Source organism: Palaemon carinicauda, chromosome 41, assembly GCF_036898095.1.
Source record: "Palaemon carinicauda isolate YSFRI2023 chromosome 41, ASM3689809v2, whole genome shotgun sequence".
Taxonomy (NCBI): Eukaryota; Metazoa; Arthropoda; class Malacostraca; order Decapoda; family Palaemonidae; genus Palaemon; species Palaemon carinicauda.
In genome coordinates, this window is record NC_090765.1 from 49,060,341 (window position 1) to 49,072,794 (window position 12,454).

A 12,454-nucleotide genomic window follows, 5' to 3' on the forward strand; every position below is an offset into this window, starting at 1 on the left:
CAAAAGGCAAGAAGCTGATCTCAATCCTATAGCAACTGCCTCATGGAAGAGGTCAGGATCGGCTAATTATCAAGATACATCAACAGATGTATCCCTTGCGAATGGGCACAAGATGCTACCTAGGTGAACACACGAACAGTAAACAGTCTGAAGCACAGTCTTAAACACAGATGGGAGAGAGAGTAAGGTAGAAATACTTTTGTTTTTATTAGTTGGGAAACTGGTGGCTTCAATAATATTAGTATGATGACTAAACACTAAAGGCCATTGATATGCTGTAATGTAATTATAATTCATCTATTCGGTCTTAGTAAGAATAAACCTAACAAGTAAACACAGAATTAAGGTCACTAGGTAACTCACTCACTGCATGTGTTACACTAAGCATCAAATAAAAGTATCTATGTTCACAAAACGCATTAGTATGAAAAATGTAAGACCAAAAGGAAAATCTGAACCTTTCATTTCCATAAGATAATACAAGAAAACTAAATTTAACATAACACACAATGCACAATACTCTCTCTAAGTGGTACTAAGATGTAGAAATTGTCAGTAATAAGGGCCTACGACAAAGAACTGCTTCTGAGACAGTACCTTACAAAAGAGCAAATGCTTGCCTTGTGTTATCCTCTAAAATTATAAAACTAAACTAGCAAATATGCTAATGTAATTAAAAGAACATTTGAGTTATAAAGAGAGGATGAAGTAAAAATAACACCTCTACTATGTTAAAAATATCAATAAGAATAGTGAATAACCAAATCAGAACTAAAACTGTACTCAACTTGATATTGATGAAAAGAATTTCATATAAGAGTACATGGAATCAATGTTTCCCTAATGATAAAAAATTGAAAGATGGTGACTGGGCAACAACTAGCACCAAGGTAGTATTGTCTCCAATATTGGTTCTCTGTGATGACCTGTCATTGGTGGACAGACAAATTTCTGCATTGGAGGGGCTGTGACATATTCAATAGAGCCTGTTTTACAGGTTGGTACACTGGCCCTGGAGCATGGAAATTAAATTTTTTTTTAATTTTATGCTGTATTGGATTCCATGATTTTGTCTTTAGCAGGAGAGTCCTTGGAGAATAAACATTATCCTTAATGCCATATAAACCCAGTTCTTGTATTAAAACTACTCTATCTTCATGTATGATGTTTCCTTTTTATGCCTAGCAAATTTAGTGTGTCGTAAATTTTGTCTGATACAAAATGGGCCATATTATTAGTGATGGGCTTCAATGTTCAAATAATTCTTGATTAAAAAACAATTTCTTGGCAAACAATTATGTCTTTCAGTAATTTTCATGTCGCATCGTGTAGCATTACTCAATAAATTCCATACCACTACAAATTCCAGTCCAAAATACAGTATATAACCATATAAAAATGTTTCTCAAAAGGAAGTTAAATGATGTATTATGTCATAAAATCCTTGTTTTTTTTCTCATTCAAAAGTACCGTGCAAGTAAGAGAAACTCTCCTATTTGATTCACCTCCTACAGCTCTTATGTAACCTTACAACACTCAGGAATAAAAACCAAGTTTCATATTAACTGCATAAAAATAAAAAAAACTAAGGATTATGGATTTAGTACATATTTCTCCTACTTTGTTGCGCTTTTGGAATTCTGCAACTTTTTTCTTGGAAGGGTCTACTGCTACCTTTGGTAAAAGTTTATTTTTTTTTTTCACTTCTGTTTTACCTTCAAGCTTGAGCTACATAAGAGCATAAGTGTGACCTTTCCATAAATCTCTAAATAGAGGACACATTTACCATACATATATAAGTGAGCACCAATATAAAGTAAATAGCTCGCATAATAACAAAATGTACTTAAATACACAATAATCAAAACAGCCAATTAATATAACCATTTTTTTTATCACAAAGTGTAGAACTGAAAACAAGGGGTTGCTAAGCAGATAACATACTACTTGACCATAATCTGCAAGTTGCAGTGTAGTTCTCTCAAAACACGCACTTCATGCATATGTACAATACCTACAGACAACAACTCCCAATTATGAACTTATTCCTAACTTGTGTCAATCAGGGCACTAATAAAAATCTATGATTGCAATTATATAAGCACTGTTCTAGAAGTTGCATAAAACAAAAACAATTTGCAAAAAAGTTTGAAATATGTTATTTTCATTAGTAAAATAAATTTTTGAATATACTTACCCGGTGATCATATAGCTGTCAGCTCTGCTGCCCGACAGAAAAACCTAAGGACGAAATACGCCAGCGATCGCTATACAGGTGGGGGTGTACATCAACAGCGCCATCTGTCAAGCAGGTACTCAAGTACTCCATGTCAACACAGAACCAATTTTCTCCTCGGCCCACTGGGTCTCTATTGGGGAGGAAGGGTGGGTCCTTTAATTTATGATCACCGGGTAAGTATATTCAAAAATTTATTTTACTAATGAAAATAACATTTTTCAATATTAAACTTACCCGGTGATCATATAGCTGATTCACACCCAGGGGGGTGGGTAGAGACCAGCATATATGTTAACATTAAGAGCTAAGTATTTCGTATTTCATTTTAGCAGTTATCCAAAATAACAAACATAAAATTAATAAGTACCTGGTAAGGAAGTCGACTTGAACAATTACTCTGCCTTTTTAAGTACGTCTTCCTTACTGAGCCTCGCGATCCTCATAGGATGCTGAGCGACTCCTAGGAGCTGAAGTATGAAGGGTTGCAACCCATACTAAAGGACCTCATCAAAACCTCTAATCTAGGCGCTTCTCAAGAAAGAATTTGACCACCCGCCAAATCAACCAGGATGCGAAAGGCTTCTTAGCCTTCCGGACAACCCAAAAAACAACAATAAAAAACATTTCAAGAGAAAGATTAAAAAGGTTATGGGATTAGGGGAATGTAGTGGTTGAGCCCTCACCCACTACTGCACTCGCTGCTACGAATGGTCCCAGGGTGTAGCAGTTCTCGTAAAGAGACTGGACATCTTTAAGGTAAAATGATGCGAACACTGACTTGCTTCTCCAATAGGTTGCATCCATTACACTCTGCAGAGATCTGTTTTGTTTGAAGGCCACTGAAGTTGCGACAGCTCTAACTTCATGTGTCCTTACCTTCAGCAAAGCATGGTCCTCCTCATTCAGATGGGAATGAGCTTCTCGAATCAAAAGTCTGATATAATAAGAAACTGCATTCTTCGACATAGGTAAAGAAGGTTTCTTAATGGCGCACCATAAAGCTTCTGACTGTCCACGTAATGGCTTAGTACATCTCAAATAGTACTTAAGAGCTCTTACAGGGCATAGTACTCTTTCTTGTTCATTTCCAACCAAATTAGCAAGGCTTGGAATATCGAACGATTTGGGCCAAGGACGAGAAGGAAGTTCGTTTTTAGCTAAAAAACCAAGCTGTAAGGAACATGTAGCCGTTTCAGATGTAAATCCAATGTTCCTGCTGAAGGCGTGTATCTCACTGACTCTTTTAGCTGTTGCTAAGCAGACGAGGAAAAGAGTCTTCAAAGTGAGATCTTTAAAAGAGGCTGATTGAAGTGGTTCGAACCTTGCTGACATAAGGAACCTTAGTACCACGTCTAAGTTCCAACCTGGTGTGGCCAACCGACGCTCCTTCGAGGTCTCAAAAGACTTAAGGAGGTCCTGTAGATCTTTGTTGTTGGAAAGATCTAAGCCTCTGTGACGGAAGACTGCTGCCAACATGCTTCTGTAACCTTTGATCGTGGGAGCTGAAAGGGATCTTTCCTTCCTTAGGTATAAAAGGAAGTCAGCTATCTGAGTTACAGAGGTACTGGTTGAGGATACTGATTTCGACTTGCACCAGCTTCGGAAGACTTCCCACTTCGACTGGTAGACTTTGAGAGTGGATGTCCTCCTTGCTCTAGCAATCGCTCTGGCTGCCTCCTTCGAAAAGCCTCTAGCTCTCGAGAGTCTTTCGATAGTCTGAAGGCAGTCAGACGAAGAGCGTGGAGGCTTGGGTGTACCTTCTTTACATGCGGCTGACGCAGAAGGTCCACTCTTAGAGGAAGTGTTCTGGGAACGTCTACTAGCCATTGCAGTACCTCGGTGAACCATTCTCTCGCGGGCCAGAGGGGAGCAACCAACGTCAACCTTGTCCCTTCGTGAGAGGCGAACTTCTGCAGTACTCTGTTGACAATCTTGAACGGGGGGAACGCATAAAGGTCTAGATGGGACCAATCCAGAAGAAAGGCATCTATGTGAACTGCTGCTGGGTCCGGAATCGGTGAGCAATAAATTGGGAGCCTCTTGGTCATCGAGGTTGCGAACAGATCTATGGTAGGCTGACCCCACAAGGCCCATAGTCTGTTGCAAACATTCTTGTGAAGGGTCCACTCTGTTGGGATGATTTGACCCTTCCGGCTGAGGCGGTCTGCCATGACATTCATGTCGCCTTGAATGAACCTCGTTACTAGGGATATGTTTCGATCTCTTGACCAGGTGAGGAGGTCCCTTGTGATCTCGTACAACGTCATCGAATGAGTCCCTCCTTGCTTGGAGATGTACGCCAAGGCTGTGGTGTTGTCGGAGTTCACCTCCACCACTTTGCCTAGAAGGAGGGACTTGAAGCTTCTCAAGGCCAGATGAACTGCCAGTAGCTCCTTGCAGTTGATGTGCAACGTTCTTTGATCCGCATTCCACGTGCCCGAGCATTCCCGACCGTCCAATGTCGCACCCCAGCCCGTGTCCGATGCGTCCGAGAAGAGAAGGTGGTCGGGGGTCTGAACAGCCAGTGGCAGACCCTCCCTGAGGAGAATGTTGTTCTTCCACCAAGTCAGTGAAGACTTCATCTTCTCGGAAATAGGAACCGAGACCGCTTCTAGCGTCTTGTCCTTTCTCCAGTGAACAGCTAGGTGAAATTGAAGGGGTCGGAGGTGGAGTCTCCCTAACGCGATGAACTGGTCCAGTGATGAAAGCGTCCCTATCAGACTCATCCACTGTCTGACTGAACATCGGTCCTTCTTCAGCATGTTCTGGATGCATTCTTGGGCTTGACTGATTCTGGGGGCCGACGGAAAAGCCCGAAAAGCTTGACTCTGAATCTCCATTCCTAGGTATACTATAGTTTGGGATGGGACGAGTTGGGACTTTTCCATATTGACCAGGAGACCCAATTCCTTGGTCAGATCCAGAGTCCACTTTAGATTCTCCAGACAGCGACGACTTGACGCAGCTCTTAAAAGCCAGTCGTCCAAATAGAGGGAGGCTCTGATGTCTGCTAAATGCAGAAATTTGGCAATATTCCTCATCAGTTTGGTAAAAACTAGAGGTGCCGTGCTTAGGCCAAAGCACAGGGCTTGGAACTGGTATACAACCTTCCCGAAAACGAACCTTAGAAAAGGTTGGGAATCTGGGTGGATGGGGACGTGAAAGTAAGCGTCCTTTAGGTCTAACGAGACCATCCAGTCTTCCTTCCTGACCGATGCTAGAACCGACTTTGTCGTCTCCATGGTGAACGTCTGCTTTGTGACAAAGACATTCAGAGTACTGACGTCTAGCACCGGTCTCCACCCTCCTGTCTTCTTCGCCACTAAGAAGAGACGGTTGTAGAAGCCCGGGGATTGATGGTCCCGGACTATGACTACCGCTCCCTTTTGTAGTAAGAGAGACACCTCTTGCTGTAAAGCTAGTCTCTTGTCCTCCTCTCTGTACCTGGGAGAGAGGTCGATGGGAGTTGTTGCTAGAGGGGGCTTGCGCAAGAATGGAATCCTGTACCCCTCTCTGAGTAACTTCACAGACTGTGCGTCTGCGCCCCTGTTCTCCCAGGCCTGCCAGTAGTTCTTGAGCCTGGCTCCCACTGCTGTCTGAAGAAGGTGGCAGTCAGACTCTGCCTCTAGAGGACTTGGAACCCTTCTTCTTGCTCCCACGTTGACTTTCGGCACGAGCACCTCCTCTGCTGGAGGCTCTGCCACGAAAGGGCGGAATGAACCTTGACGCTGGAGTGTCCATCCTGGGTCTAGGCACGGAGGGCAAAGGGGTGGCTTTGCGTGCGGATGACGCCACCAGGTCATGAGTGTCTTTCTGGATCAAGGAGGCGGCAATCTCCTTGATCAACTCTTCAGGGAAGAGACACTTCGAGAGCGGAGCAAACATAAGTTCCGACTTTTGACATGGGGTGACTCCAGCTGACAAGAAGGAGCAAAGGTGATCCCGCTTCTTGAGGACCCCGGACACGAAAGAAGCCGCAAGCTCACTAGAACCATCCCGTATGGCTTTGTCCATGCAGGACATAATGAGCATGGAAGTTTCCTTATCAGAAGGGGAGGTCTTCCTGCTCAACGCTCCCAAACACCAGTCCAAGAAGTTAAAGACTTCGAATGCACGGAAAACTCCTTTCATAAGATGGTCCATATCCGAAGGAGTCCAGCAAATCTTGGAGCGTCTCATAGCCAGCCTGAGGGGAGAGTCTACCAGACTTGAGAAGTCGCCCTGGGCAGAGGCAGGAACTCCCAAGCCGAGAACTTCTCCCGTGGCATACCAGACGCTAGATCTGGAAGCAAGCTTGGCCGGGGGAAACATGAAGGTTGTCTTCCCAAGTTGCTTTTTGGACTGCAACCAGTCTCCCAGTACCCTTAAAGCTCTCTTGGACGAGCGAGCGAGTACGAGCTTCGTAAAGGCAGGTGCTGCTGACTGTATGCCTAAAGCGAACTCAGAGGGAGGCGAGCGTGGTGCTGCAGACACAAACTGATCCGGATATAAATCCTTGAACAGCGCAAGAACTTTCCTAAAGTCTAAGGAGGGAGGCGTGGTCTTGGGTTCGTCGATGTCCGAGTGTTGGTCGTCAAGATGAGCAGCTTCGTCATCATCAGAGAGTCCATCGTCTGAATGTTGAGGAGGAAGCGGCAAAGGAGTAGGTAAAAGCTGGACGGCTGAGTCCGGCAGCACGGGTGCATGCGTGGCTGCACTGGACCCAACGTCATGCAACTGTTGGTCCGTCTGAGAACTGGCAACAACCATAGCTGAGTGGGGGCGCAAAGCGTCTACTCCTGACTGTGGTCGGATAGCGGAGACCACCGTGGGTTGCGGAGGCTGACGCACCGCGTCAAAACACGGCAACTTAACTCCACCCTCCTGTTGTTGTGGTAGCACACGAACGTCAACGGAGGGTTCCGTGCGTCGGTGAACGTCAACATGCGTCTGGCAGGGTCGACTGCGCATGGGTGGGGGAGCTCTCACAGCTGGAGTGTGGGAGCAGGCAGCCTCAGCGTCTGCTGGGCGCACAACCGTGGTTGGTTGTAGGCTAACGGGTGCAGCGTCAACCTTCTCCGCACGATACTCCTGCATAAAGGAAGCTAACTGAGTCTGCATAGACTGCAGCAAAGACCACTTAGGGTCTACAGCAGCTGGTGCGGCAACAGACGGAGTTACTGCCTGTTGCGGTACCACTTTGCCTCTCTTAGGAGGTGTGCAGTCGTCGGAGGACTGCAGCGAGTCCGAACTGACCCAGTGGCTACACCTGGGCCGTTGGACTTGCTCAGAAGGGACCTTGCGTTTAAGAGGCCGTGAGACCTTGGTCCATCGTTTCTGGCGTGAAACCTCTTCCGCAGACGAGGAATGAACGGGCTCACTCGTCTTCTTGTGGGTGGAACGATCTAGGCAAGATACGTCCGAAACCACGGAGGGAACGTCTGTCCGCTGATTAAAGCCTGTCGAACCCTTTGGTCGTACGACATTGCTTCTCCCCTGGGCTTGGGAGCTTGCAAGAGGTCCCGGACTAGGAGGACGACAGGCACGAACAGACGCACCCTCATGCGTAACACTGACACTATTCACTGCACAAACACTCACTTCACTTCCCACTGCACTCTTACCTTTCAACTCCTTGACGTCAGCCATGAGTTGATTGCGGTCATTCGCCAATGACTCGACTCTCTCACCCAGAGCCTGGATGGCACGCATCATATCTGCCATCGAAGGTTGATGAGAGCTAGCAGGGGGGTCGGGTGCAACCACTACAGGGGAAGGAATAGGTTGTGGGGCATGGGGAGAGGAAAAATCAACTGAGCGAGACGAACTCCTCCTGATTCTATCCTTCTCTAGCCTACGTGCATATTTCAGGAATTCTTGAAAATCGAATTCCGAAAGCCCAACGCATTCCTCACATCGATCTTCCAATTGACAGGCTTTACCCCTACAATTGGAACAAATGGTGTGCGGATCGATAGAGGCCTTCGGAAGACGCCTTGAACAGTCCCTAGCGCTACACTTCCTGTACTTGGGGACTTGAGAAGGGTCAGACATCTTGAATTAGTCAAAGGGGGGAATTCAAAATCTATCCAAGTCGTCAACAAATAATCCAAAATCCAATAAAAGAATGCAAGGAAGTATTGAAGATAACTTCTGCACAGCGATAGCTAATAACCAGAAATGAATACTTCACCAAATAACGTGAAAATCAGTCCAGAAAACAACAGCGTATTTAGTAGGTCTTGCCGGTGGCACGACAGAGAGAAAATTGGTTCTGTGTTGACATGGAGTACTTGAGTACCTGCTAGACAGATGGCGCTGTTGATGTACACCCCCCCCTGTATAGCGATCGCTGGCGTATTTCGTCCTTAGGTTTTTCTGTCGGGCAGCAGAGCTGACAGCTATATGATCACCGGGTAAGTTCAATATTGAAAAATTAAAGGATCTAAATGCCACCCAATGAAAAGGACCCCAATTCGCTAAATAAAAAAACTACATATGGTTTCTCTGGAATTTTAAGATCGATGTGGCATTTTAGGCAATGGAAAAGTTTCCCTTCCCAATCAGCCATATCCTATAATATTCATAAGACCATAATTTTCCATATTTACCCAATAGGAATCTGCAATCAAAGCACTGCTCAGTTCATTTCCCACATTGAACAACCTTTAAAGCAGTCTTCACAAGGATCTGTCTCACTGATTCTTATTTTCTTCTATATCATTCTTTTACAGTTCAACCTACTCTTCCTCTCTCATGTTCTCTTTTTCTAAATATTTCTTTATGATTCTTTCAGATTTGGTTTAAATGAGATCATCAAGCTGCTAGTTCAATTTTCCCAGGAATAAAACAACACTATTGAGCCCATGTACTCTATTAAAAAGTAATGCCTTACCTGGACCTTTACCATAGCATCCACCACCAGTCAATTCTGCTTTTATAGCTTCAAGAGGGGGCGGTATACTTTGGTTGTTATACTGAACAAGATTACCTAAACTATCTCTTTCTAGAGTCTCTAGATTTGGCTCTATCTGATGACACCACCAAGACACATTGAAATTCTGTCAAGGAGAAATGAAAAAAAAATATTAAGATTGAGGTTTCATCATACTTAATAATAACATGAACCAAAAGAAAAATTCATTTGTAATTGTAAAAACCAAAAGTAATGAAAACAGTTCTTAAAAGTTTTCCTGTATTGACATTTATTGACATCATTATAGTTACAAATCCCTCAAAGCTGCTCATAGTGTCCTTCCAAATTTAGATAATTTCTAAGGGAAATAAATATTAGGATCATTTCTATTTCAATTTGCATTAATTAGTTAACAGACTTCCAGCAACCACTAAACACCAAAGGTCCTGAAAAAAATCTAAACAGCTTTTTGCTGCTGTCTTTGGAAAAGTTTATGTTTGTAGGCATAAGACTGCTTATATTTCAAAATTATATCAATGTTCATTCTATCAAATTGTCAATTTAACCCTTTTACCACCAAAGGACGTACTGGTACGTTTCACAAAACTCATCCTTTTACCCCCATGGACGTACAGGTACGTCCTTGCAAAAAACTGCTAATTAAATTTTTTTTTGCATATTTTTGATAATGTTTTGAGAAACTTCAGGCATTTTCCAAGAGAATGAGACCAACCTGACCTTTCTATGATGAAAATTAAGGCTGTTAGACCAATTTAAAAAAAATATACTGCAAAATGTGCTTGAAAAAAAAAATAACCCCTGGGGGTTAAGGGTTGGAAATTTCCAAATAGCCTGAGGGTAAAAGGGATAAGATGTTATTCAATAGAAACCAAGTTGGCATTGGTTGGGGATAAGGCCTTGTTTGCACAAGCTCTTTATAACCCACCCCATCTTCACTTTGGAAACAAAGAGTTTACATGAGTCTTTGTAAAGTTTTTGTTTTATCTTTATTTCTATTTGGCCAATTATTTTATTTCAAGAATGAATAGCAAATGAAATTCATATTAGTACTAAAATAATTAATGTTAGTTTAAAAACTAACTTATATAGAATAACCATGGTGGTTTTGGTTGCTGATGATTACATGGTATTTAATCATTGCAGCATTATTCTTACAAAATATTTGCATTAGTAACTTCTTGTTTATTTAAAAAAATTTCATGATTCTCTTTCTACCCATGGTTATTACAGTATGTATTATGTATGAATACCATGTTTTTCTTACAAAAATAATATCTCACCTTGTCGGTAGGGTAATCAGGATCAATTGACAGCCCTTGAGGATTAAGATAAGCAGTTTGAGTAAATCCTCTGGATACACTTGACATGGCTCCGTCAATGATAATGGCAGAAAGTGGAGTCTGCGGTAGAAAAAAAAGGCATAAAATATTAAAAGCAATGAAAAAAGCTTTAAATGCTGAAAATGGAATTTTAACCATAAAATCTATTATTTTGGTACTAATTTGGTGTCTAGATTGGACATTTTTAACATTTCTGGAAAAAAATTAAGGAAAGACTAAAGCCTCTTTTCTGATGGAAAAACCTGAAAAGGAACTGTTGTTACTTTCTTATCATCCACAAATATAGTCCATTGAGTTGAAACTAGAAGAGACTTCTGCTTACTGACAAGGTTGATTGATTATTAGATATTATCTGGCATCATAACCTGAGTAGCCAAAGCTGTTAAACCTGAATTCTTTCTAAAAATGTGTTATGTATTTGTACTGTGATACCATATGCGCTATGTGTATTAAAAATTAATGTTGCATAGTATTGCATTGATAGAACATGTTTAAACATCAAGTATAATTGTAATAGCGTATGTTATGAAGGATATAATCATTTATTAATTGCCTCAAAAATAGGATGCGATTCTTCTTACTTTTACGTTGCAGTAGGATCCAGTCTTTTGAGAGTGATGTTCATTTATTATTTTCGTATTTTTTTATACAAGAGTTTGTTTACGTCGATGTACTCACTTAAGAGTCAGCAGACACTCAGAGCTGCGTAGTAATGTAAGACTAATGGATTAAATGTATCTTAACAATAGAAACGTATCATTAAATCCCACCAAGAAGAATCGGCACCATAGGATGAGGTGTAGAACAGCACTAATTAATGGATATTATTCAAGGTGATTGAGCTGATACATGAAACGTAATAATGCTGTAGTCTATACAGCATAAAATGCGTTAAAATTGTCGAGTCATTCAGGTAAAAGAGAACTCTGATACCCTGAAATCTTGGCCATTTTGAGATGGGAGCCATAATTCTGGTGAAAATTTGAGGCGGCATCTATCAATCGAAACATAGGTACTTGATCAGATATGTCTTCGATTCGTTCATAACCAAACGAGTTTCACTAATTCCGGATGAATACGAATGTGAAAGCTAGTGTTTGTCATGTTATTGAAAACATCCAATCTCCTTTCTTACTGATCTCAGAACTGTTGATGGAGTTTCCATCAGAAACTTTCTGAGAATGGAAATACTGTATGTATAGAATCGTGATATCTAAAACTGGTCTCCATCCCTCACCCTTTAGGCCCTAGCAACTCAGAAAGGGAAAGGCTTCCTTTGATAAAGATGGATTGTAAGACAAAAAAAAACTAATACCTCTCTCTTACCATGGATAAGACCCACGGATCAAGGCAAAGCTTTCCAAAACCTGATGGAAATGAGAAAGGCTACCTCCTACCAAGACCTTTCGGAAAGGACCATCATTGTGTTCTTTTATAGGATCGATGAGTCTTGTTGGCACTTTGGCTGGATCTTTTGTTAGAGTGAAATCCCAAGTGTTTTATCATCATTTCAAGAAGACTCCCTTGGAGTTACAGGAAAAGAACCTTGAAAAGAAGCAGCCATGGAACAATTAGGAGAATAAGGTCGTCTGCGTGAGACAGACTTCAGAGCATGGAGACCCAATGAGCTACTAAATTATCAATCCTATTTTGAGCTAATATGGGGGCCATTATAAAAGTTAACAGAGTTTCTACACATTGTTCCAACCCTAGAGGAGCGCAGTTGTTCCCTACCTTAACAACAAAACCTACAAACATTGCAGAAGGCTCCAGAGCTCCACCTGAAATTTTTCTATTTAAAAAGGTTTAATAATCTAAGATTAAGATCCACATGAACTGCAAGCTTTTCTTCCATAAGAACCAAAATAGCACCTACTATAGATTCTGCAAAAATAAAACTTGGCCAATTATATTGCCAATAAGCAATTATTTATTCCATTGAAGGAGTTCCTTTTGTTA

At 42.0% G+C, this 12,454-nt stretch overlaps 1 protein-coding gene across 1 annotated transcript in view; it reads right to left on the reverse strand.

Annotated features, from left to right (window-relative positions):
- LOC137632419 (uncharacterized) overlaps positions 1 to 12,454 on the reverse strand; it is a 342,058-nt gene that overhangs the window by 91,067 nt on the left and 238,537 nt on the right. The window contains 2 exon segments of the mRNA XM_068364351.1: positions 9,114 to 9,279; positions 10,436 to 10,555. Coding sequence (XP_068220452.1) covers positions 9,114 to 9,279; positions 10,436 to 10,555 — 286 coding nt within the window.